At 42.7% G+C, this 25226-nt stretch overlaps 1 protein-coding gene across 7 annotated transcripts in view; it reads right to left on the minus strand.

The window, feature by feature from the left end:
* Positions 1-25226, minus strand: part of Eri3 (ERI1 exoribonuclease family member 3) — a 125139-nt gene that overhangs the window by 95759 nt on the left and 4154 nt on the right. For 3 of the 7 annotated variants that reach the window (XM_013123425.3, XM_013123424.3, XM_005083912.4), the window contains exon 3: positions 15797-16074. The exons of 2 other annotated variants lie outside the window; for them this stretch is intronic. In XM_013123425.3, the coding sequence (XP_012978879.1) occupies positions 15797-16051 (255 nt within the window). In that variant the 5' untranslated portion in view covers positions 16052-16074. Of the gene's footprint in view, positions 1-4351; positions 4467-15796; positions 16075-25226 lie in introns of those variants that run through there. 2 more of the 7 variants (XM_013123423.3, XM_013123427.3) reach the window with 2 other exon arrangements.

The following is a 25226-nucleotide window of genomic DNA, read 5'->3' on the forward strand; positions in this document are numbered from 1 at the left end:
ATACAGTCCCTCATGTTGTAGTGACTCTCAATCATTTCATAACTGTAATTCTGTTACTGTTACAAATCATAATGTAAATATCTGTGTTTTCCAATGGTCTTAGGTGACCCCTGTGAAAGGGTCATTTGACCACAAGGGATCACTACCTACAGGTTGTGAACCACTGCCCTAGGCTGATGCCCAAAGATGGGGAAGCTGATGGGAGTTCTCCTGGTCCCCCTGGGCAGATCCCCAGAGATGAAGAAACGTATTACCAGACACAGGAAGGGCTAAATGGCTGCAAAGCAAGGGCAAGAAAGCCCAGACTTCTGCTTAGGTCAGGTGACAGACACTCTCAGTGGAGTGAAATGCTAGGCCTTTGTTCCCACAAAACACTAAAAAGGTCAAGCAGAGAGGAGTTTTGCCCTGGAAACTAAGTTGAGCACATGCCCTTACACCATACCCATTGCTGTTCCTAAAAATTCACATATCCATGATTCCCAAGAGTCAGCTCTGAGCTGTGGCTCACAAGTCAGGCCCACTGTGACCTCTGAATTTGTAGTAAATTCTTCTACTACTAAGTAGAAGTATTTCCCCCAGAAGAAAGCTCCACTGCCTGTTGAGTTTGGCTGCCCTAGTGTCTAAGGAAACAGAGAGAGCCAGCTCCTCACTAACAATGTTAGCTAGGCCCAGAATGAGATTTAACCCGTGACACAACCGTACTTTTCATTTAAACTTTCATTTGGAAAGAAACAGTGTTTGGAGACCTGCAGTTTGTCCTGCTAATAAAGACAAGTGTTGGGACCTTTAAGGATGCCATTCATCTTTGGCTTTTATTAAATTCAATTTTCTTAAGCCTGTGATACATTATGAAATTAGGAGTTGACATTCCTCTGGAAACAAAAATATCTATCAAACATAAATAGGGGGAAAAAACCTCTATTACCAAGAATGTATGGCTTAAAGTTGATCTCTTTCTACTTTTTTACAAGCACGCGGTTTGTTTTAGATATCTGAAATGCTATTACAGATCTGGAATTTCATTAGTATTATAAAACAGAATACGCTTCAGGTCTTGCTCTGACCAGAACTCAGTCAGCTTTCTCAGCAGGCTCTGAAAATGCAGCCAAGCCTCCCACCAAAGCTTGGCATTCAAACTCTCCTGTTGCTGGTTCCTTCACTCATAGGGACATGGAGCTAGTGACCAGATTCAGTGACATACTCCTGAGACCTGTCTCAGTTCCATGAGGGAAAAGAAGAAAACAAAGAAAGAAAGCAAACAGCTCAGACACATGAGATCAGCCCATTAGCCAGACTTATTCCTCAAAACTCAAGGGGATTCACAAGAGCAGATACACAACATGGCTACTCCGGAGTCTTTCCTCAGCAGCATTAGGAGCTATGACAGCGTGACTGTACATGACCTATTCTTGTGAACCACTGAAATGCAAAGAGGAGTTCATGACAGAAGACTCTTTCAAGAATCTTTTTTTTTTTTTTATGTTTTAAATGGAGCTAGAGAGATGACTCAGTTTTTAGGAGCACATACCTGAACTCAGTTCCCAGCATTCATGGCAGGTGGCTCATGGCCACCTATGACTGACTGCTCTGACCCATCAGGACACCTGTACTTACATATACATACCCAGATACACTCGCACAAAAGAAGACCCTCTGAGAGATCAGAGCAGAAAGACCACTTAGATACTTCTTTCCTTCCCATACTGTCAAAGCCCACACCCACAGCACCAGCCCAAACAGTTCAGTCATGGGCTCACCAAGCTGGCACAGCTATGCAGCAGGTGTGCCTAAACCATACCAAACATTTCCTTGACTGATAATGGTCAAACACCCCACTCCGATACTACAGGCAGATGGCGTCAATTCCAACCCAAGGAAAGACATGCCCAAGTCTAGCTTCTAGCTCTAGCTGCTCTTAGATAATGACAACATTATCCCTGCCCCTCTTCCTTTTCCTTTGCCCAGTTTCATTATTCCCTCAGAAAGAAGAGAGTTGTTTATTTTACTCTCAGGGACAGATGAGTGCTTCTGCCCTAGAGGAAGGAAGATCCAGTCTGTATTTATAAGCCCTCTTTCTGGCCCCTAAGAATAGCTCCATAATTCCTTTGTTTTCCTATGCCACTCACATTCAATTAATCTACTAGGGGGAACTATGTAAGATAGAGTAGGACTTAAGAGATAAGTAATTTGTGCCTTGGAGAAGTGCTTGCTAGTTAGTAAGTAGAAAAAAAGACACCTGAGCAAACAAGGGACAGTAGAGGGACATACCAAGTGTTAGGCTTCTTTCCTTTCCACTCATTTTCTTATTTTATGCTTACTAATCCCGGGAGATAGGTCATGCCATCAGCACCATCGTCAGATCCTAAATCAATACTGCTAAGCACCTACTATTTAGCAGAGTCCAAGCACAGGCACATCAGTGAAATGTGGACCTCTCTCTAGCATGCTCAAGGCTGGGGAAAGGCACAAAGGAGATGGTCTCCAATACTCTTTGTCATGTGGAGAATGGAATTATCCTGTTCCTCCACTTCTTGTTTCCTCTATGGTAAAATACTCTGTTAAGTGCTAACAGAAATGATCTCAAGTCTCTAGACAACTTAGTAGGTAGAAATCATTACTGTTGCTATTTTATAAGTTAAAGCCCAGAGATGTTATGATCACAGGAAACTATGCTGCTACTAAGGGATGGAGCTGGGACTTCCAAAAGGGAAGGAAGAAAAGAGACAAGTAGGGCTGGTTGAGCAGCATATGTGGCTGCCCAGATGTAAGTCCTAGAGAAATGTTCCTAAAGAGCCTCCTCTATGCTGTAGCCAAATAGATGGTACCAGACGGAGTTCAGGAAAGGAAGGAGCCTGAGCCTTCAGTCAGCATCTCTGGCTCCTGACTCTGGTCCTGGCACTTGGTCTTCCCTCTCTCAACTTTAGTTGCATGCAGAGCCAGTATCTTTCAAGCAGAAAACACGCTGCTTTCTGGAATTTTCTACAGGATCTGGGAGGTGATCTTCCTAAGGTGACAATATAGGTAGTGGGCCACGACCAAGCCCAGACACAGCACTCCAAAGCAATGTCTACTGGATTCATCTATTCTTACATCTCTAAATGGTTTCCTTCCTCAACTGATACCAACCACTTAACCCCAGATTTGCCCAAACTGTCTAGTTTGCCTGGGACCAGTGGTTTCTAGAACATAGGACTATCAGTGCCAAAACTGAACAGGTAGTTATCCTACACCGTTCAAAAGTACCTACACCATTCAGCTGTCTGAGGGCAGAGTAAGATAATGCAGCTGGTCTGCTGATAGTGGCTGGAAACTGATCATAATTGGCAACTAAGGACAAAAAGCTCAGAATTTAGATGTGCAAAAGCTGCTGCATTTATTTACTATCTCAGTAAAACACTTGCTGCTATTTTCCCCCCAAAGGGAGGAAAAACAAAAAGGAAGCACCAAGCAAATATGCATTTGCTTTTACCTACATAAGTAAGCTGGAATGTAGGTTTTAAGACCGTTTGATTTAAAACTGATCAACTAAGAACCCCAGTGTGCCCTTAATAAACTAAGAACAAAACTGTAATATGTTTCAAGTGGAAATTCACAATCACTATTGAAGATTACAGGAAATAAATTTGTAGGTTTTGTTTTTAGGGTATGAAAACTACCTTCAGCTAAATTATCTGTAGAGTAGGTTATACTGGAAGACAGTAAGGCAACAACAAAAGACATTAAGCAGAAAGGGCTCAGCTGACTGCTGGAATTGGTGGCAAGGTTAACACAGTAGCAGTCCAGCCATTCCAAAAGCACAGATTCCTCTCTGCCTGAGCTGATGTTCTTATGGTCCCATCTGAAATAGGGACTGAGAAGATCATTTTCATGCCTTGTCCAAATTAATCTAAGAAGAACAAATGTTCATGTCCTCAATTTAGAAACAGTAAAAGTAATCTATCCCTTCCTTCTATCTCCTGTACTGAAGGTCTGATAAAAACCCAAAGGCGATCTAACCACAAATGGCAAATGTGGGGCTTAGCCAAATGCTTAGATCTGAAAGAATTCTGATATAAAGGTAACCAGCCCTTTCTTAAGAGAAAAAAAAAAAAATCAAGCCTCGTGGTCATTGGGAAAAGGGGAAGAGGGCTGGGCAGAGCGATGGCTGCACTGGACACAAATTGCTTAACAGTTTGGGGGGGGGCATTTATACACAAGGAGCTTATTTCTTAAACAAACACTAGTGGTTTTGATTTACACCACAGCCTGCTCCTAAATAATTTATGGCGGGTTAAATTTATTGCCGAGCCCTGGCTGGCTGCAAATTCGAATTGCCAAATAATTAGATTTTAGGGCAAAGCTTATAAATTACCCGTCGATTTGTCCGGACTTGTTTGTCAGTTGCTTTGTGCTTCGGGTCATCTTTGGCATTTGGCTGTTTGGGTTTTAATTGCTGATTTACACTTTGACAGATGAGAGCTGATCCTCGAAGTTTCAGACAAGGAAGGGGAAGGGGGAAAAAAACCCAGAGCTTTAAAAGGCTGATTTTTCACCTACATGTCCCCCTTCACAGATCCCCCCAAAAAAGCCATTAAAATGTAGAAACAAGGCTCAAAGTAGAAACTGCTATCCTTTAAGGAGTGGGGGTACAGAATGAGTTATAATTTACCTTTCCTAAAATCTGAAACCAAAAAACAAAAATGAACCCATAGCACCAGTAAGTAAAGGAGATCAAAGGTGTTAAAAACCACATCCTCACCCTGGAGTACACACACCTGTGTCTCTCTACATACGCACACAACTCAGAAACAGCCTCAGTTTGAGTATTTTTACACATTCCGAGTAACTTCTAGTATCAGGGCCTTGTGAAGCTAACCGTTAGGGCAACAAACAACCTAAACATATTTCTTTTATTTTTTGGTTTTTTGAGACAGTTTCTCTGCATTGTTTTGGAGGCTGTCCTGGAACTTGCTCTGAAGACCAGGCCTGCCTCTGATTCCCGAGTGCTGGGATTAAAGGTGTGCGCCACCAACGCCCGGCCTAAACATTTCTTTGAAGCTACATACATACATATATATGTCTGTCATACAATTAATAAAAACAAACCTTGGGTTATGTAAGGGAAGAGTTCCTTGGAGGTAGTTTTATGTTTGTCATGGAAATAGACCATGGTGTCAATCTCCACTTACCATTCCAGTTCGGGAAAAATAGCCTCTACCTCAGCTCTCTTTATTCCACTGCCCAGAGTCTTCATTTTGGGACTTGGACACATGCAGTCAAATCCTGTTCAGTTAGTCTGATAAACAGGGGGAAAGTCATGTAACTTGCTCAGAATTACAACATATATTAGAATTTGCTTACACCAAGACCGCTTTTTCCAGTCAATCATAAACTGCCCAAAGACTCAATAACTGGGGGTGAAGAAATGAAGGGCAACAGGCAACTGAGGCAGAACCAGGCCCACTCAGGCTACTTGGCTCAGTAATCCCATTCACAGCCCCAGGTACCACTGACGTCTGCCTAGAAGACCTCATCCCTAAGGAGTAGCTCATGGGTTCCCTGCTCTCTGTTCACAAGTGACAGGGTGACAGTTGTTCTAGCACAACATACCTAAAAGCTTAGACACCTAGTAGGCAGTATGTAGACTGACATCTTGCCCACCATGCCCGAATCCTTTCTCCCTAGATGGCTGATGATGATTCGTCTCCTTAAACTGGCAGGAATACTCCCTAGTACCTCAGACAGCATTTCTGGGCTAGATTTCTGGGCTAGCAATACAGTTCAGTGGCAGAACACTCATCTAGCTGGAGCCCTGTGTTCAAGCCCCAGCACTAAAAACAAACTAAAAAACCACCAAGAGTATTTCACTGTGCCTTGTAAGGAGTCAGTTTTTATGCCACTCAGTGGTGGCGCACGCCTTTAATCCCAGCACTCAGGAGGCAGAGGCAGGTGGATCTCTGTGAATTCGAGGCCAGCCTGGTCTACAGAGCAAGTTCTAGGACAACCTCCAAAACAATACAGAGAAACCCTGTCTCAAAAAACTAAAATAAAAAAGTCAGTTTTGTTAGTCACAGCAGAATGCTGTTCTCAGTCTTGTTTTGCTCTCCATCTTGTTTAGTTAGACTAGTGTTTTATTCTGTTATTTCTTTAAGGGAAACAAAATGATTCAGAGCAGTGGTTCTCAACCTTCCTAATGCTGGGATCCTTTAATACAGTTCCTCATGTTGTGGGGACCCCCAACCATAAAATTATTTTCTTATTTACTTACTTATTTATTATGTATACAGTGTTCTGTCTGCATGTATTCTTGCAGGCCAGAAGAGGGCATCAGATCTCATTACTGATGGTTGTGAGAGAATCATGTGGTTGCTGGGAATTGAACTCAGGACCTCTGGAAGAGCAACCAGTGCTCTCAACCTCTGAGTCATCTCTCCAGCCCATAAAATTATTTTCATTGCTGCTTCATACTGTAATTTTACTACTGTTATGAACAATAATGTAAACATCTGTATTTTTTGATGGTCTTAGGTGACCCCAGTGAAAGGGTCGTTTGACCCACCCCTGCTCAAGGGGTTTCGACCCACAGGTTCAAAACCACTGATTTACAAAAACAAAGCAAATTTCTAGCTTTCACCATAGACTTTGTGAGCCCCAAGCTTTGGTGTTAATGCCAGTAATCCTGGCTTTATGCAGCCACTCAACTGATTCTGACCCTCAATCAAGTTTGAAAACCTTTAGTCAAGCCTACAGTGGTACTTCTCACAAGGAATTGTCTGAAGATCTGTCAAACTGAGGACTCTACTTAGCTCTGGTGTAGCCTGACATGCCATTTCTAACAAGCCCACAAGAGATGGGGATGCTGCTGGCTCTCAGACCACTAGTTACACCATTTGCCAGTGAAAGACATTGCCCAAATGGTACATGTGATTCCACAAGACCCTTGCCTGCCTCTAGACTATCAATCCCTTTCAGTTGACCAGTTGCCCTTTCGATGTTGCCGGTACTCAGAGAAGTACCTAGGAATAAACAAAATTTGTTCCTGAACTAAGGAGGATGAGCTCAAGTCAGAGCTCTAAGTGTTATAGCGATTTCGGGGAGCAGGATTCCCAGCTTTCTTGCCAGGTATTACTAGCTACCTCTTCTAGTTCAATGACAAACAGTACCTCAAATATATCTCAGAGGGAGAGCTACCTACTTTACTTCAAATGAACTTATCTATAGCTGTTGTCCTGTATGTTTCCCTTGATATGGCTCTTTAACTCCACTTCTGACAGTTAAGACTGAATACACTGCTCCTTACCAAATCACTGAGCACTGAGTCCAAAGGAGCTAGAAGCTATGCAAGAGCATGGTTCTCAGGTTTGTGTCTTACCCAGCACACCTAAGGGCTATAACACATAACCTCTCTCCATTAAATAACATACTTAACAGGTTTCTCCAAGTCTACTTTTAGACCCTGGGAACATCTTTCTTTTGTTCCCATGGACTGTAGTTGCTCATTCTGTTTTGACCTTTCATTCAACAATGCATTGAAACTTCATTTCTGATTTACTTACTAACTTTGCTTTCAACCTCCCTATGCACACTGCACTATGGACCTTTTGTTTTTATTTTATTTCATTTTTTTTTAGATATGGTCTCACTATATAGATCTAGCTTTCCTGGAAGCTCTAGACCAGGCTGGCCTTGAACTCATAAAGATCCACCTGGCTCTGCCTCCTGAGTGCTGGGATTAAAGTTCTATGCTACTATGCTCAGCTTACACTATAGACTCTTTACCTGTTGTAGCAATACGGGCATTTCCAAATAAAAGTCTCTGCCACAGCTTAGCCCTCAAATGAGTGCATGGCTGGAACGGCTCCCCAGGTCTAGACTCTGACCACAGCCCCCAGAAGAAAAGCAGAGCCACCCATGTACCAGTGCTGTTCTGCTAACCAGAAATCTGCATACCTCCCATTGACCAACTATATCATTTGGGGACTGAACACAAACAGCAGACTATTCCAAGGTACCTCTTCTTCACTATCAAAGATTCTGTGATATTTGTCTCTCCCTCCAGAGACTCCTTTCTGATTCTCTCAGTGCCTAGTCTCCATTTTGCTTAGGCTGCCAGCCTTGGGGGAGGGGAAGCACTAATGTCAATCTAGGAACACTCTTGTCATAGCTTTTAGGCTATGGCTCAATTTTACAGCTGAAGCTCGGAACTCATCACGTAAATGTAATGCTGTGGGGGCTTTTTAGTATTGTGAACACCCAGGACAAGAGGATAAAAAATAATCATCCCAATGGCATCTTAATCAAAATGATGCAGAATCCTTTTTCCCAACAAGACACAGTGATGGAGAAAGCATCTCCTTGTATCAGCTTCCTAATGTCAAACCACTGAGATGAGTCTGTAGAAGAAATGTAATCAATACAGGGGAGAAGAAAAACACGACAGGGTAGAGCAGGGGATGAAAAGCCTATACACTCACTCTGAACTTTCCCCTGGCTAACACTCTCGACCCCCCCCCTTTCTCCTTGTGCTTGCCAGTCTTCTAGTCACCCTGGCTCCCCTGCCTCTTCATTCATCCTTCTTTTACATCCTCCTAATGTTAACCAAGCAGCCACTTTTCTGTCTGAAGTGCCTAAACCTCCATGGTCTATTTAAGGTGTATCCTTGCAGATCCAAATCCAAATTCCCAGAACTTTAAGTGAGAAGATGTCTTGTCAGCCTCCCAAGACTGCCTTTCCCTTGAGATACAGCATTCAATGACTTCAGTGACAGCTGACATACCAGCTGGTCTCCCAACAATGCCTCAGAGCCTCAGCCTAAGCTCCTACCACCTCACCACCATTCCTTTGCTGACTTAGTTGATTTTGTCACATCCAACAAAAACTATTTTTTCCTACTTTGATCCTCATCCTTTGTGTCCAGACCTTACAGGTTCATATTCCTAAATCTCATCTACACTTCATATATCTCACGTACAAGCATCCCAATAGGATCTTCTAACTTGAATATAAGAAATAATATGTAACTAATAGAAATAATCCAACTAACTCAACAGTCAACTATTCACTGGACTCAAATTTGTCACCTGTTCTCACTCATTTCTAACATTCTGACAAATGAGCCTAAAATCCAGACCCACACCCACCCCCCAACTAAGCCAATCCACCCAATTTTCCTCTGTTAAACCTTTATGGTTATATTGTTTGTTTTAAATACCTGCTCTAACAGTTGTGAGGCCTCAGGTCTCCATGGCCCTTTGGGTCTCCTAAATTTCTCATAACATGAAGCCTGTCTGCTCCTCCTGCATATTGTATGAGTGTACAGATGGCTCTCATCCGTTGCCCCCCACTACACCATACTTTCCTGTACTGCCGATTGGTGGTCATACATACACCCACTCTCCTTGACTCTGAGCTCCTTGAGGGTAGGGACTAGTTCTTATTCCAGCAGTTGCTATCCAAAGAGCGAAAAGAGGCTTTTTCATTGTGTCCAAGGTGGTTAAAATGAGTTCCTCCCCATTCCTTTGCTAACTTAGTTGGATTTGTCACATCCAACTCTAAGAGTCGGCTCACTGTCACTGTTATTTACAGACTCTGATTTCATTCACCATGTATCAATGCTCCTATTCTTTGGAGCTCTTTCCTACCATCAAACTTAGCCCAGTGCCTAACAACCTGCATTCCAACAGCTGTCTCAGCCCTGGGGAGACCACCGGGATAATAAGAGGCTAGGGGGGATGTTTCCTGATTTGCACTAAATTATGTGGTGATTTTGTTACCAATGACCCAGTGCTCCCCAAGGAAAATTCCTGGCCCCACCCCCAGGCAACTCCACATCATGGCAGCTTAAAGGTATAACCCCTGGGGAAGGTAGAGAAGCAATCTGAATAGAACAAATAAGCCATCTTCGATCTTGTCTCTGCTACGCCAAACACACAAGACAGCACACCACGCAGCACTGCTTCCTCCCTGAGTGTACTTCACTTCTGCACGGCTACGTCTGCTCCAAGTAAAAGGAACCCTTGGCTTTCACATGGAATTACAGACAGTGAAGCTTGTTCCTGTTCAGGGAGCACTAGTGAGGAGCCACAGGGAGTCAGGAAGAGGCCCATCCCTACAGGGGACCACAAGGAAACAACAGCCTGACAGGGTGGGGTGTGTGTGTGCCACTTTTATGGAAGCAATGACACAAGGACAAAAGGGTCTAGTGGACCACCCCATTCTCCCTACAATTACTGGCCACCAATAGTAGAATTCATTCACAGTGACCCTGGAAAGGAAATGTGTTAAAGCAGAGCTAGAACTGAAAAGAAAGGCAGTAATTGGTCTGATGGGCAGGAAAAAAATTATTCTAGAAGTCAGGAGCCTGCGCAAGAACACTTACAGCTCACATGGTCGTCATAACTCAGCCCCCTCAAGCATTTTGTGCTCTGCTTATGGTGTTAACTTTAATGTCTTAACATATAACACCATCCACACTCACACAAAATACTACACACGCCAGATGAGGCTGAGTTATAGTTGCTGGGGGAAGCATAACTTTGAATTTCCTGATTTTGACGCATTTAATCTCAACCATAATGTTACATTAACGTCGGTTTTGCATTTCATTTCCCAGTTTAGAATAGCATCAGCATCTTCGCCTGTTTGTACAGGAAAAAAAAATGCAGGCTGATTGAAGCTGAAGACAGAGGGAAAATCTAACTGAGTCCTGCTAAAAAGTGGCCTAGTCCCTCCCACTTGGAGAAGCTGTAAATAGGACAAACTAATAGGAAATGGGGAAGGGAAGGGGTCTTCTTCTATAGGGTACTTTCTTTGGGGACTGGGATGTGGGTGTCTTTTAGCATTGAAGGGAAGAGAAAGGGAATCGATATAGTTTGATTTATAGTGATCTTAACCAAATTCCTGTAAACTTTCCAAAAATCTTTCACAAAAAAAAAAAAAAACAGTAACGGTGCCAGTTCTAGGTCACACTGAAATCCTCCAAATGCTACTCCTGTATTAACTAGCCTAGTCCTCTATCACTATCAACCTTGTCCCCCACCCTTCCCTCCAAAATTAACCCAGTAACTGCACAACTTTCTGTAGACGAGAAATTCTTTTAGTCAAAATTCCAATTCAAAATGCAGATGGAGTCTCTCCTAGGTTTCTGAAAACGGAGGAGGGCAAATGGGCAAAGACTAAACAGTGGAAAACCTCAACCCCTAACATTATGGGCACTTGGATACAGATGAGAAGGAAAAGAGTAGGCAGGACTGCTTGGAGCAGAAGACCAGGGGAAGGATGGAGGCAGCAGTCAACTCCACACACACACAGAGCTGAGCCACCCCACCCTCCCACGCCATGCAGACAGCTGAGGTTACTTCATCCTCCCCACAAGCTGTGGCCTACACCTCATTTTCCTCACTTACATTTGCTCTGGTCTCCTCTGAACACTGAGGTGGTGAGAGAACTTGCCCCAAGGTTAAAGATGTACAATTAAAGAGCCACCAAAGCTTTCAGGCTGCTCTCTGGGCCCCAGGGTCACAACAACTATCACATCATGCACATCCACACCAAAATGAGCAAAGCAAACTCCTTCTAGTGAGGACAAAGGAACCACTGTTTCCTTAAACAGATAAAAATCTACTTCTGTATCAAAAAACAGTCCCTAAGACAGAACCACATTGCTGAAATTTAGAGCCTCTAAAATACTTTAAATCATCTAAATTAACATTTAAGTGGAAAAAATGTTTTTCAATGAGAAAGTTTCAAATTAAATGAATACGTATCACATTAATCTGAAGAGAAACATGTAAATCAAAGTGAGCACAAAAATCAGAACATGAAAGCCTATTACTAGCAACCTAACCACTCCAGTTTAGTTTCACTTAGCTGAACAAAGTACAAAAATAAACAGCAAAAATAAAAAATGATGACAAATGGCAAATAGCAGATGTTTTACTGTATTTATAACCAATATTGTTGCAGACCTAAGTACAATAGAGCATACCTGTTAGTTTCCCATGGAGACATTCCTTTAAGATAGTCTCAGTAAGCTGACTCAAAGTCTTTTGAAAATGAGAGACAAATGAGAGAAGTGAGCTCCACACAGAGCTGTCCTGGGTCAAACCTTGTTTCTGTCTCACACACCAAGGTGTGCCATGCTCTAAATTTTGGAGTCTAAAGGATCCAGAAGTCAGCTGGGCAGATACTAAAAGCAAAAGACCCAGTCAGGAAATTGGAGAGGAGCTGGGTGATTCTCTCCATTCTAGTCCCAGGCCCAGGCAACACATAGAGCTTCCCCATAAGAAGCTTGTCATAGAACAGCTATCTCCACTCTGAAAGAAGGCACATGATATTCCAATGCTTTCCCTCTTTCTTCTGGAGGTCCTTCCTACCACAATCTTAAGCTTTTCTCCTTCCATTTAATCTGTGTGGGTTTTTTTGGGGGGAGGGGGGCTTGTTCAAATATAGAGCAACATACTAATTGCATTTAATAAGAACAAGAAATAAGTGACCAAAACTATCTTCCATCAATTTTCTTTCTTACTAGGCTTGCTTTTTGCCTGTAGTCATTTTTGTTCCTATACTACAAGCTTTTCCGGTTCCCTCACTTCCCTTGCTGACTGGAATACCAAGACAGAGGAGCTCTGATGAGAACCTGACCCACAGCAATCTCACTAGAAGGTACTATCGTATCTGGGGCTGAAATTTTCTCTCATTCATCTTCCAAGTTTCCTCTGAATTTTATCAGGATCTTGGTACCTAGAAACCTTTAAGATTCCCCCACACACAAAGGGGGTAGAGCTTTAAGTTACAATTAATAGCAAGTCTTGGGCTCCCCATCCTTTTCTTGAGGGTGATCTAAAGATTAGTCCAGAGGACACAGATGTGTGGTCCTAAATGCACCTTTCCACCTGTTGATCACAGTCTTGCAGAGGCCTAATGAGTTGAGATGCATTACATTTATCACTTTCCCTAGATCCACTCAAATCCATCATTATGTCACAGCAAGAAGTTAGATTGATCTGACAGGATTTGCTCTTCCTTCACAAACCCATGTAAGTTATTACTGAGAATCCCACATTCTTCTAGCTGCTTGCTGATTGATTATCTGACGATCAGGTCAAGTATCTTCTCTGGAATCACAGTAAACCAACAGGTCTATAATTTCCAAGATCATTCGTATTCCCCCTCTTAAAGATAAGCAATGCCGCCTCTCTAAAGCAACAGCTAATGCTTAGTAAGAATGCACTTTAAGTGCCCTGGAATGACATCATAAGGGTTCACTGATTCTGGAGACAGTCTTTACTCAAATGCAGATCCTGGTAAACAGCACCAAGCTCTAACCCAGTGTGGGTCATGAAACCTTCATTCTAGACCAGTGGTGGTAGTGCACACCTTTAATCCCAGCACTCAGGCAAACAAATCACTGAGTTCAAGGCCAGCCTTATCTAAAAATCAAGTTCCAGGACAGCCAGGGCTACACAGAGAAACCCTGTCTGGGGGGGGGGGGGGGGGGGCGCAACACCTTTGAGCCTAAGTCTGGGAAGCAAGTTGGTAACATAGGGATTTAAATCCCTACTATAATATCTTCAGCATGACCATATACAGACAGGCAAGAAGACAGACAGATGATCACGCCCTTGAAAGAGAGGTAAAAGATGACACTGACAAGCAAACTGAGACATGAATCAGGTTCCACCCGCAAGAACTTGGCAAGATCTTCTGCAGGAAAAGCAAACAGATATGCAACTATCTGAGCTTACAATCCAAGTGGAAAACTAGGAAGCACATACACATAAGCATGGTCCAGGAAGCAGCAAATGCAGTAATGGAAGGACCAAGCACTTATGGAGATTCAGAAGAGATAAAGACGAATCACATGTAATAGAGGTGTGCTGGATCTAGAGTCATGGTCCACTAGGGCTTACTAAGGAGCTGAAAAGTATTAGGGAAATAATATGGAGCACTAGAATATGGATCCTGGATTCTCAATTCAGAAGACTCCACAACCAGAATTCCCAACCAACCACCCATGTCCACTGGCAGCAGCAGGAGGCAGAAAAGAAGTGGAGCTTGGGAGCAGCTCCCAGCAACGTCCCCTTTCATCTAAAGTCTCTTCCCTAGGACACAGTCCTTGTCTAAGCAGGCCTGATTCCAGTACTCCAGAGGCAAGCCTTGAGCAGGAAAGAGAAAGGGAAAGGCGTGTAGCGTCTGCAACAGGTAAAACCACCTACCATTCTACAGGCATACCCCTCTAGAAAAAGCTGACCATAAGAAATGAAACCAATTTCTCTTTCTGTGGTCCTGCATCCCAAGTCCCAATGTTGAGGTCTTCTCCCCTCTGGTCTCCTAATGAAAGCTATTCTCACCAAAGCAACAGGTCTGTGCATCCCAAAATTACACACTGGAACCTAAGCACTGTAGGAGGAGCTGCCATCCTAGAGCCACCCACAACTAAATCTCCACACTACAATGAACTATGGCATCCAACCATTCATCAAACACCCGGCACAGCTACCTCTCTACTGCTAATCCAAGCTTCCTGGTAGCAGTGCCTTACAAGATAAAAGGTCTTTGTATCCAGTTGGTAACTAAGGAAGAAAAGCAAGAAATTTTCCTTTCCAACAGACTGGCAGTGACACCTATTCAGGTTATCTAGTGCCACATAACAAATTATACTAAACCAGGGATGGAAGTATACACCTGTAATCCCACCACTTGGTGGGCTGAGACAAAAGGATGGCAAGTTCAAAGCCAGCCTGGGCTACAAAATGAGTTCAAGGATATCCTGGACAACACAGTGAAACACTTTATAAAAGAAAAGCAAACAAAAAAATCCCAAAATGCATGACTTAAAGCATTAAGAATCAATTGTTCAGCCAGACAGTGGTGACACATGCCTTTAATCCCAGTACTCGGGAGGCAAAGGCTGGCAGATGGATCTTTGTGAGTTCAAGGCCAGTCTGGTCTACAGAGCGAGTTCCGGGACAGGCTCAAAGCTACACAGAGAAACCCTGTCTTGAAAACACCAAAAAAAAAAAAAAATCAACTGTTCAAGCTAGGCAGTGGAGGTGGCGCACAACTTTAGCCCCAGAACTCAGGAGGCAAAGGCAGGTAGATCTCTGAGTTTGAGGCAGCCTGCTCTACATAGCAAGTTCCAGGATAACCAGAGCTACACAGAGAAAAATCAAAAAGAAAGAAAGAAAAGGAATCAGACATTCTCTGTCACAGTTCCTGTAAGTCAGGAGTGTGGCAGGTGCTGGGCTGGCAAATTTCACTTCCAAGATAGCTCACTAAAATGACTGGCAAGCTAGTGCTAGCTGTTAGATTACAGCTGTTTTTACACATGTGTCTCTGCAATACCGTTTGAGTGTCCTCATAGTGTGACAACTGGATTCTGCCAGTGTTTCTTCTAACCTAGCCTGTGACCTTAGTCACACACTGTCTTTCCTACTACATTGCATTGGAGACAGGGTTATCTATGAGTCAGTGTAGAAGTGTTAACACCAGGAGGGAAGGTCGTCTCAGGAGCTGAGTACCACAGACAGCACTCCCTCAAAAACCACAGAATCCAAGGAGAAGAGGAAGTCTGGGAAAGAATTCTTTTTATTTCCCAAAGCTGAGACTAGGGAGAAACAATGTATCCACTGTTCCACAGACTTCACAGTTCTGCCTTGCCCTGGTACACTTTAACCAACCTGCCTCGAAGGCAAGCACCTCAAAGAATTAAACTAAAAGTCAGAAGATGGGAGAAAACTCTGGTCCCAGGAAGCAAGACTCTCCTCCCTCCCTGTTGCCCACCCAACCTTTTCTGAAGCAATGATACAACAGTTACCTGAGGATGAATCTGTGGCTTGTCGCACGTGGCCTCAAAGTCCAGCACTAAAAAGTAGTGATACCTCTGGGGAGGGAAGGGCACCATTGCCGCCATTGACGCGCCAAAGCCGTGGGCCGCCAGCTTTCTGGTGGATATGGAACAGAACTCCGGAACACCACAGGGAGAAAATAAGTGGGAACCCAGCACTTTTCTTGCTCTTGAAAGTAAATACGAAGAAAATCGAGCTGCTCCAGTCTGTAAAGGTGCTAGCATTGAGCATCCAGAGGCATCTAAAACTTAGGGGGAGGAAAGTTAAAAGAAAAAAAAACAAAAAACAAACAAAACAAAACAGAGCCTGGGTTACTCCCCTCCCACTGTGGCCCAGTTCCATCCAGTCATCAGGAATATCCATGCAACCTGAGCCACACCCCACGGTTTCCTGGCCCATTTTCTGAATCACAGTTTTTGTTACTAAAGTTTAAGACCCTAACACCAGCACCTGCAGTGTTATTACTACAACTCTGTCTCCCAGATCTTTCTCAAAGCAACACACAAAACTGGCTTCATTTGTAAACAGAGCACTAGTTCAAAAGAGAGCAATGAGAGGCCTTCTGCAGTCACTTCTCAGGTGGCAATAGTTAACTTTAAAGCAAAGGGTTCCAAAGCAATTTGAGGTGAGCAACTGCACTGAGTCCTAGAAGCAGACTCACTTTCCTGGATGCTCTCTTCAGCTCTCTTCCTCATCATTCACCCGTATCTCACCTACCTGTAACTTGACATCTCCACATACCCTCTACCTTCTCCCAGCAAGAAAGTATGAAAGCCAACAAAGCCAATCCCAGGGTATTTTGCTCATCACGTTCTGATGATTCCCAACCTCCACACTGGTAAGTAGCACCCTGGGGGAACTGGAAAGTACAGCTGGCAACAGCCTCAGGCTTCTTCCTCATTTGCTGCCTTGGGCCTCACTCTCTGCTAGAGGCCCAGGATGACTGTGAGGCCTTTTAAATAGGAAAGGGGAAGAGAAAACCCAGATGTGGCAGTAATAGGAACATTTCTAAAAGTCTAGTAAAATTTTCTGAGGGAACATGTGCAAGGGGAAAAAAAAGCCTGAATCATTTTTCCTTTACATTTTCCCTTTAAATTCACACAATATCTACTCTCCTCTAAGGGCTAACTAAATATAAAAAATCAAAGCCTAAGTTTTACTCACAAATAACCTGATCTGAAAGAAGGAAACAAGGCAGAAATACAGGACCGTGTCCTTCCCCACATTAGACCCAATACTCAAATGTCCCCCAACTTTAATTCTCAAGAGATCTTACCATTTAATATAACACATTGCACTCAGTTTATGCTTCCTGATACCAAAGGCTTGCCTCTGACTAGCTATAAATAGACCATACAGGGTAGGAGGACAGCACCCTGAGAAGTATGGTGCACACTCGGGAACAATGAGGTCACTATCACCTGAACAAAAAAGTACAATGCCAAGTATGACTTCTCAGCTTTCCCCTGACTCACTGAAAAACTATAATCACTTGCCTGTGTAACTATTAGGATACACACTAGCATGGGTCCTTGGCTTCTGTATCTAAACATGAAATATCATGAGGATTGTGTGAAGACTAAAAAAGCATCTTCACGGATCTTAATACAATCACAGTACTTGATTTTATCATTGCTTTACAGTCTTCCCCAAAACTTCTAGTCCAGGGAGACAAAGGCAAGCTTGAGCTTCACTATGTAATCTCTTGTAAAAGAACCAACAACCCTTTGAAAGCCAGAATCCAAAATAAACCTAGTCTCTCACTCACTCCTCAACAGTACTGGGAAAACAAGTGACAAGATGATAATGGCTTCATTTCCCATTCTAGTTTAGATGCGAAGTCCTTCTGGATCTTAGACTTCTTCTAACCAACTAAGCCAGGAAGAAAGACTTTTGAAACTCTTAATGTGTCTATAGTATACACAGTATATAAATCAACTAGACTCTGCCCGCCAATACCACAGGCAATAGTCTTGACTAACAAGGAGTTTCTGTTTGTGATCTGACTTCAGCACCATAGGCATGCTCTGTTCTTCAATTCCCTGCCTGTAAAGTAACAATAACAGTATCTACTTTGAAGGTGAGAATGAAACAAGAACAGAGGTAAAACATCAAGAGCAGTGTCTAGCACACAAAGGCTCAGAAAGTGTCAGCTCATTAGCATTGCTACAACCATGAAGCTGGCTCTTCCCTCAGATAATAGCGTTATCTTCTACATCCCTATAAGTGTCCAGGCCGCCCAAAGGGCACAGTATATATACCCTACCTCCTCCCTTGGAAAACACACTGATAGCTAGAAGACCTCCAATCTTACAGGCTTTGTTTTCTCATTTGATTTTTATCCACATCAAGAAGGACCACTTGAAAGAAGTCTTAAGTCTTAGGAATAGATTGGAGAGATAGCCGCTCTTCCAGAGCACCTGAGTTTGTTTGTTTTTTGTTTTTGTTTTTCAAGACAGGGTTTCTCTGTATTGTTTTGGAGGCTGTTCTAGAACTCGCTCTGTAGACCTGAGTTTGATTCCCAGCATCCACATGGTGTCTCACAAGCATCTGTACCTCCAGTCCCAGGGCACTGGATGCCCTCTTCTGGCCTCTGCAGACACTGCATGCACACAGTACACAGACATACATGCAGGCAGGCAAAACACCCACATGTGTAAACATAATGAAATAGACTTGGGTCCTAAACTGCCCTCTTAACAACCAAATTCAGATCAAGTCAAAGAACAGAGGGTAATGTTTCCTCTTCCCTTCGTAAAAAACTCAATTTGAAAACCTTTAAAAATGTAACAAAGAAAAATCTTTATCAGTTGGAATTGGGAGAAACAGAGGGGTCTAAATGAAGGCTAAGAGCCAAGGCAGATGAGAAGAGCATCCACACAGAGGTAGCAAGGTGCACTGCATCATGTCAGAGCCAAGGGCAGGCACAAAGAGCATTCATGCCAAAAGGAACTTAATGAGACTAATAGACAAGATAAAAAGATCACTCCTGAGCAAGGGGTAAAGGGCCTGAAACAACAGAATAGTTACATACAAAAAGGATAAGCAAAGTGAATATATTAAGGATAATGTTTCTCACCACTGAAAAAAACAACAACAAAAACTGTTGTGTTTTAGAACTGGCAGTAAGAATCTGAATTCCTAATTTCTGGTATAGATGGACATGGATATATAAATGTAAATATAAATAAAAGTATAACAGTCAGGTGATGGTGGTGCACACCTTTAAACCCAGCTCTCGGGAGGCAGAGGCAGGTGGATCTCTGTGAGTTCAAGGCCAGCCTGGTGTATAGAGTGAGTTCCAGGACAGCTGGGACTATACAGAGAAACCCTGTCTCTAAAAAACAAAAGTATGATTACACACACAAAAATAGATATAAATTCACACTCTCGCACTGACTAAGGATGGGCTAACAGCAGTGAGCATACCTACCACACTAGTGCCTTCCAAATACCACACTGTCCACAAAATGAACCAGAGCTCCTTGGAGAAACAACAAGAAAACCTAAGATATCCTACAAGAAAGGAAAGGAATATTCAAAGAATAACAGAAACATCAAAGGGACTCAAAAGCCACATTGAGAGGATACCTGCTGGTCAAAAGAGTGATGGTGAAGGATTATAATGCAATGAATAACCAGGAAAACATGAGTCCATAAAGATGTAATAAATACAACTAAAATCTATGGAGGTATATAAAGACGGTTTCAATATATTTCTCCATAGAACCCTTACAGTTACAGTAAGAAGTAATTCTGTAATGGACAGGATGAGCAGACATCACCTTACACAACCAGTCAAAAATAAGCATCATTACTAGATGTGATGGCATGCACCTTTAATCCCAGCACTCAGGAGGCTGAGACAGGAATGAATATAAGACCAGTGAGTGAGATCCAGGTCAGCCAGGGTTACATGGAGACTCTGCCCGCCCCCCTCCAAGGCATTAATAATGAGATAAGTCAAAATCACATGCCAAAATCACATGCCACTTGACAAGATGTAATGAGAACAAAGGATCATTTCTGATATCCTGCTGAAGAGGCATAATATGAGCTCAACTATAAGAAAGTTATCAAACAAACCCTAACAGAGGAACAATACACAAAATAACCAGCCCATAATCTTCAAAAGTATCAAAGTCATGAGCGTCAAGGAAAATGTACTGAGGAAATCTAAAAAGACTACAAGCTCGATAACTAAATGCCAACCAGTAATCAACCATACCCTTTTGCTACAAAAAATATTTCTGGGACAATCAACAAAACTTGAATGAACTAGATAGAAGTTAACATATCAATGTTAATCATCTGATTTTGATAGTTATATTGTAGTTGAGTAAGAAAAGGGCCTGCTTGTAGAAAATACACATCAAACCAGGTGATGGTGGCGCACGTCTTTAATCCCAGCCCTTGAGAGGCAGAGGCAGGTGGATATCTGTGAATTTGAAACCAGCCAGGTCTACAAGAGCTAGTTCCAGGACAGGCTCCAAACCTACACAGAGAAACCCTGTCTCAAGAGAAAAGAAAAGAAAAGGATAAGACACAATACAACACATCAAGTATCCTTAATAATGGGACATCAGTTCAGGACCTTAACTCTCAAATGCTTCAGAAAAGAAATCTTTGTATTGCACTTCCAGTTTGTATGTAAATTTGGTTTGTACTTTTAAAAATCCACCTGTAGACCAGGTGCCTTAGTTCGGGGCCAGTCTGGTCTACAGCGTGAGTTCCAAGACAGTCAGGGCTACACAGAGAAATCCTGTCTCAAAACCAAATAAATAAATAAATAAATAAATAAATAAATAAATAAATAAATAAATAAAACCCAGGTATAAGGCTGAGAGTGTAGCTCTGTGGTAGGGTACTTGCCTCCTATGCATGAGGCCTTGGTTCAATCCCCAACACAGTAAGTTAAACAAATAAAATCCATGTGCAATGTACTTTTTTGTTTTTGGTTTTTTTTTGTTTGTTTGGTTGGTTTTTTTGTTGTTGTTGTTGTTGTTTGGTTTTTGGTTTTTCGAAACAGGGTTTCTCTGTATTGTTTTGAATGCTGTCCTGGAACTCACTCTGTAGACCAGACTGGCCTTGAACTCACAGGGATCCACCTGCTTCTGCCTCCCGAGTGCTGGGATTAAAGGCGTACGCCATCAATGCCCGGCTTGCAATGTAGTTTTAAAAACAAAACAGGCTATGAGGGAGAGATCTTCTCATGGTGCCTACAGTAGGTAGGCTACACAGTCTCCTCTAGCAGCAAGACCAGAGGGGCAGGGTGAGGGAAAGACAGCTCTCACAGCATCCCATCTCAGTCCTCAATGTCACTGAGTCCTCACTGGAAAACCGACCGCTCAGTACCCTTTTTGACTGCCACTCTGGCCTTACACAGCTCTCTCAGAAACATCCCACTTGCTCTTATGTGTGCTGGCAGCTTGGGGATTTCTTTTCCATTGATGTCTTTATACTTTAGTTACAAGTGTGCAGAATGTAAGTCTATAGCTCCAATATCAATTGGGATTTTGGTATCTGGTTGAGACAAAGAACTCAAACAATTTATCATTCTCTGTATTTCTGCATAACATCTTTAAATCAGAGAACAAGATTTATTCACATTTATTCTCAAACATACTTTCCTTATAGCAAATTAAAAGCAGAAAGCAGGCTACAGCAAAAGAAAAAAATGAATGACTTTCATCTCAAAATGAAGGGATCAGCTCCCCAATGGGGACGGGGAGGGGTAAACAGGGACTGCCCTGAGGCCAGCCTGATTTGGAGAAACAGGCCTGTGCCACAGCCCCTGGAGGATGGTCTCTGTGCAGAGTATTTACACAACAGACACCAATGGTTCCTCTGCAGCCATTACTGTCTATCAGGTAAATAACACATGTGCCAAGACACACATTTAATGAGGGAAATAATATGCCTTTATAAAAAGACTCAATCTGTATTTACCTGAGAGACCAAAGAAGCACCAAATCACCAGATTAGTGGAACCACAGAGGAGTCGTTCTGGTGTCTTGGGTAAATAGACATTTTATAGCCTCCATTACTGGAAAGGGAAAGGAGGGAGGGAGGGGGTCATCCTTCAACACACACTGGCTGGGGGAGCTTCAGATAGGACAAGCTGAGGAGTCCATCAGGAAACAGGTGGTCTCTTGACACTCCACCTCCTCAGCCACACACACACTTGAAATCTCTGGGAGCACACAGGTCTACATCATCCCTGGATCCAACGCACACCATTAAAAACCAGTTGGGAAGCAGGAACTACATTCCAAAGAAACTCTATGGTACTAAGTCCACCTGACTCAAGAGCTTGGACCACCAAGCTTTAACTTCCCAGTCCTGGGGTAAGACCTTTGTCCTAGGATGACTTAGCAATTCTATTCAAATACCCAAGTCATAGAAACAACAAAGATAATCTGTCTGGAACCTATTTGGTGCCAGGTTTTGACTTAGGTAGTTAAAAATAACCCAAGAAACATGTAAATAAACTTCATGCCTTCAAATGGGTGGCACATTTCTTTAATCCCAGCATTCAAGAGGCAGAGGCAAGCAGATCTCTGAGTTTGAGGCCAGCCTGGTCTACAGAGTAAGTTCCAGGACTGTCAGAGCTACATGGAGAAACTCTGTATCAAAAACAATACAAATACTCTTTAGCTTGAGCACAAAACAGCAACCGTTAGGAGAATTGGATTAAAATGACTGAAGTGCACTACAAGGACCTCCAAGCCTCTTTCCATACACAACTCCAGAGGTGTGACTCTTTCCACCTTACAGAGTGAGAAACTCTAATGAGTTAGAGGCACACTCAGCTCTTGCTCAAGTCCCCAAATGTGGCATTTCCTTCTACAAATCTGGGCCTTGGCAAATGCTGCTCCCTCTGTTTTGGAAGGCACTGCTATTTTTCACCAGCAAATTAACACTTTCTTTGAAACCCAGCTAAATCCCACCCTTTTTGTAGATTTCTCTGATACCCCATTATAAAATGAATGGCTTCCATGTGACACAGTAGCACAATTTATTCTAATGTCATGACTTTTATCTTCTCACTATATGACACACTAAGCACCTGTCTCTTCTACTACTAACAATTTTCAAAGACTCCATGAGGAAGGATAGAGGGACGCAACAGAGCTCTGCATACATGTGCATGTAAAAAGAGGCATCGTGTGTGCATAAAAAGCATATTTTGTAATTCTTTACTTTCTTGTTAGGCCCTTTCATGCATTTCAAATTTTCACACAGCTTGAAAGAGAAGCACTGAGTTTTAATCTAAATGGCACATGAGTTTTAGAAATCTGGAAACAGAGCTGGTCTCTTAAAAGCAGCAACTACATTTTATTCATTTCTTTACTCCCAGCGTATAATCAGGCACAATTAAGAAAGTAAAGGATTGCTAAATGAATTAATATGCCCAAAGCCATGATGCCAACTACTCTAGAAATAGATCATGCTAGACAGAGCACACCATACAAAGCTAGTTAGCTAGCTTCCTTCCATCCCTTTCTGCCATTCTCACATTTTTCCTCAGAGAGGAGAGAGAAAGAGACAGAGACAGAGAGAACAGAGAGAGACAGAGAGAACAGAGAGAGACAGAGACAGAGAGAGAGAATATTGCCTTGGTGCAGGAATACTATTAAAAGGATTAATTTAGGGTCCGGTGTTTGGACTGTCACATCCAATCACTGCACACAGATCTACAGCTTCCCAAATCAGACTCATGCAAAAAGGAATCAATCGCAAGGACACAGAGGGTCTGAACAGGCATACTAATGGCCTTGTGAGGTGCCAGCGGCCAGCTTTGACACTCCCATAAATTATCTGCCTTTTGATTTTACCTGTAGCTGTGGGGCACAAGGCACAATTTTGAACATATCAAAGCAATCCCTCCTAACCCAAGGTTCCCCAAAGAATGTCCCCCAAAGGAGGAAGAAGCTAAAAACAACAACCCAAAGGGAATCTGCTTCCCAACAAGTCTGCCCCTCAAAATCATCAATTAAAACCCAACAGAATCAAATAAATAAAGCAGGATTCAAACAATGTCCAGCAGAATGGATGAGGCATCATCACACTCTACAATGACTATGCATTTCTCACTCAAGGAAAGAGAAATCACAACAATCAACCTGCACAATTTCTTCTGGAGGCGAATCTGCACTAGCTTTAACAGTACCTTACACTGTGATCTTGGGCAATTCAATTCAATCTTCCTTGGCCCAGGATTCCTCACATGGTAGCAAGAAAAACAAAACTGAGCACATGACTCATTTTCCTGAGTGGGAGGGAAAAGTAACAAAAACATTCAAGAGGCACTTTACAGAGATGCAGGGCCAGTAACGTGGCAACACTATGAAATGATCCCAAACGGAGGAAGGCTAGTAACATGGCTGAGTCTTGGGAAGCTGCTTAATGCATTCACTTTACTGATGGTGTGTGGACTATAGAACTTCTACTATGTACAAATTTTCCACAGTGGGAAATCATGCCTTTAGTTATAATTGCCTCTGTAGGCCAGCTAAGATTTTACCATATGAACACAATGAAAACTGTGTGGACTCAAAGCTTAAAACGCCAAAACTCGTATCACCCAACTACTTCCTGTTTTGTGCAGATTATTAGTAGTAGCTCCTGCCTTTAATACTGGCACTTGAGAGGCAAAGGCAGACAGATCTCAATGAGATAGAGGACAGCCTGGTCTACATAGAGGGTTCCAGGCCAGCAACAGTGAGAGCCTATGTAAATATTAAAATAAGCAAAAAAAAAAAAAACAAAACAAAACAGGATCAATATACTACTAAGAGTTTCCTCTACATCATTAAAGCTTTAAACAATGCTATTAAATCCTACTATCTCCATTTTAGACAGCAAAGTGAAACTCAGAGAGGTAAGGGACTTGTCCAAGGTCACAGAAACACCACTATCAAAAATCTGTGTGCTTCCCTCCATCACTTCAAGTACACTGGGGCTCACAGAAGAGGAAGAGAGGGAGAAAGAGCAGAGTGGAATTCTGACTCTAAACTTTCTACACTCAACCAACAAATGTATTAGCCCCTGCCTGAAACACACCACCACACCTGATCTGGCAGACATTTCCACAGTCAGGCACAGGTTATCAGCCTGCTACAGGCAAGGAAAGAAGAGACCAAGACCAAATAGGACATACAGGATGAGAATGAGGACGACTGGCTGCCTAGAATGCTTAGGAACACAGGTCAGCGTCTGTGCATATAGCTGAAACAGGTCCTAGCTACTAAGCTAGGAATACTAAAATGAAGATACTTTCAAGGGCCCCATTCAGGTTATACTTCCTTCAACAAAAGATAGTTTCCAAAACATTTTGATTCATTGTATGTTGACTCTTTATCATTCCCAATGTGTGAAACAGTAGCTGGCTGACAT

This window comes from Mesocricetus auratus, unplaced genomic scaffold (genome assembly GCF_017639785.1).
Source record: "Mesocricetus auratus isolate SY011 unplaced genomic scaffold, BCM_Maur_2.0 Super-Scaffold_100014, whole genome shotgun sequence".
In the NCBI taxonomy this organism is placed as follows: Eukaryota; Metazoa; Chordata; class Mammalia; order Rodentia; family Cricetidae; genus Mesocricetus; species Mesocricetus auratus.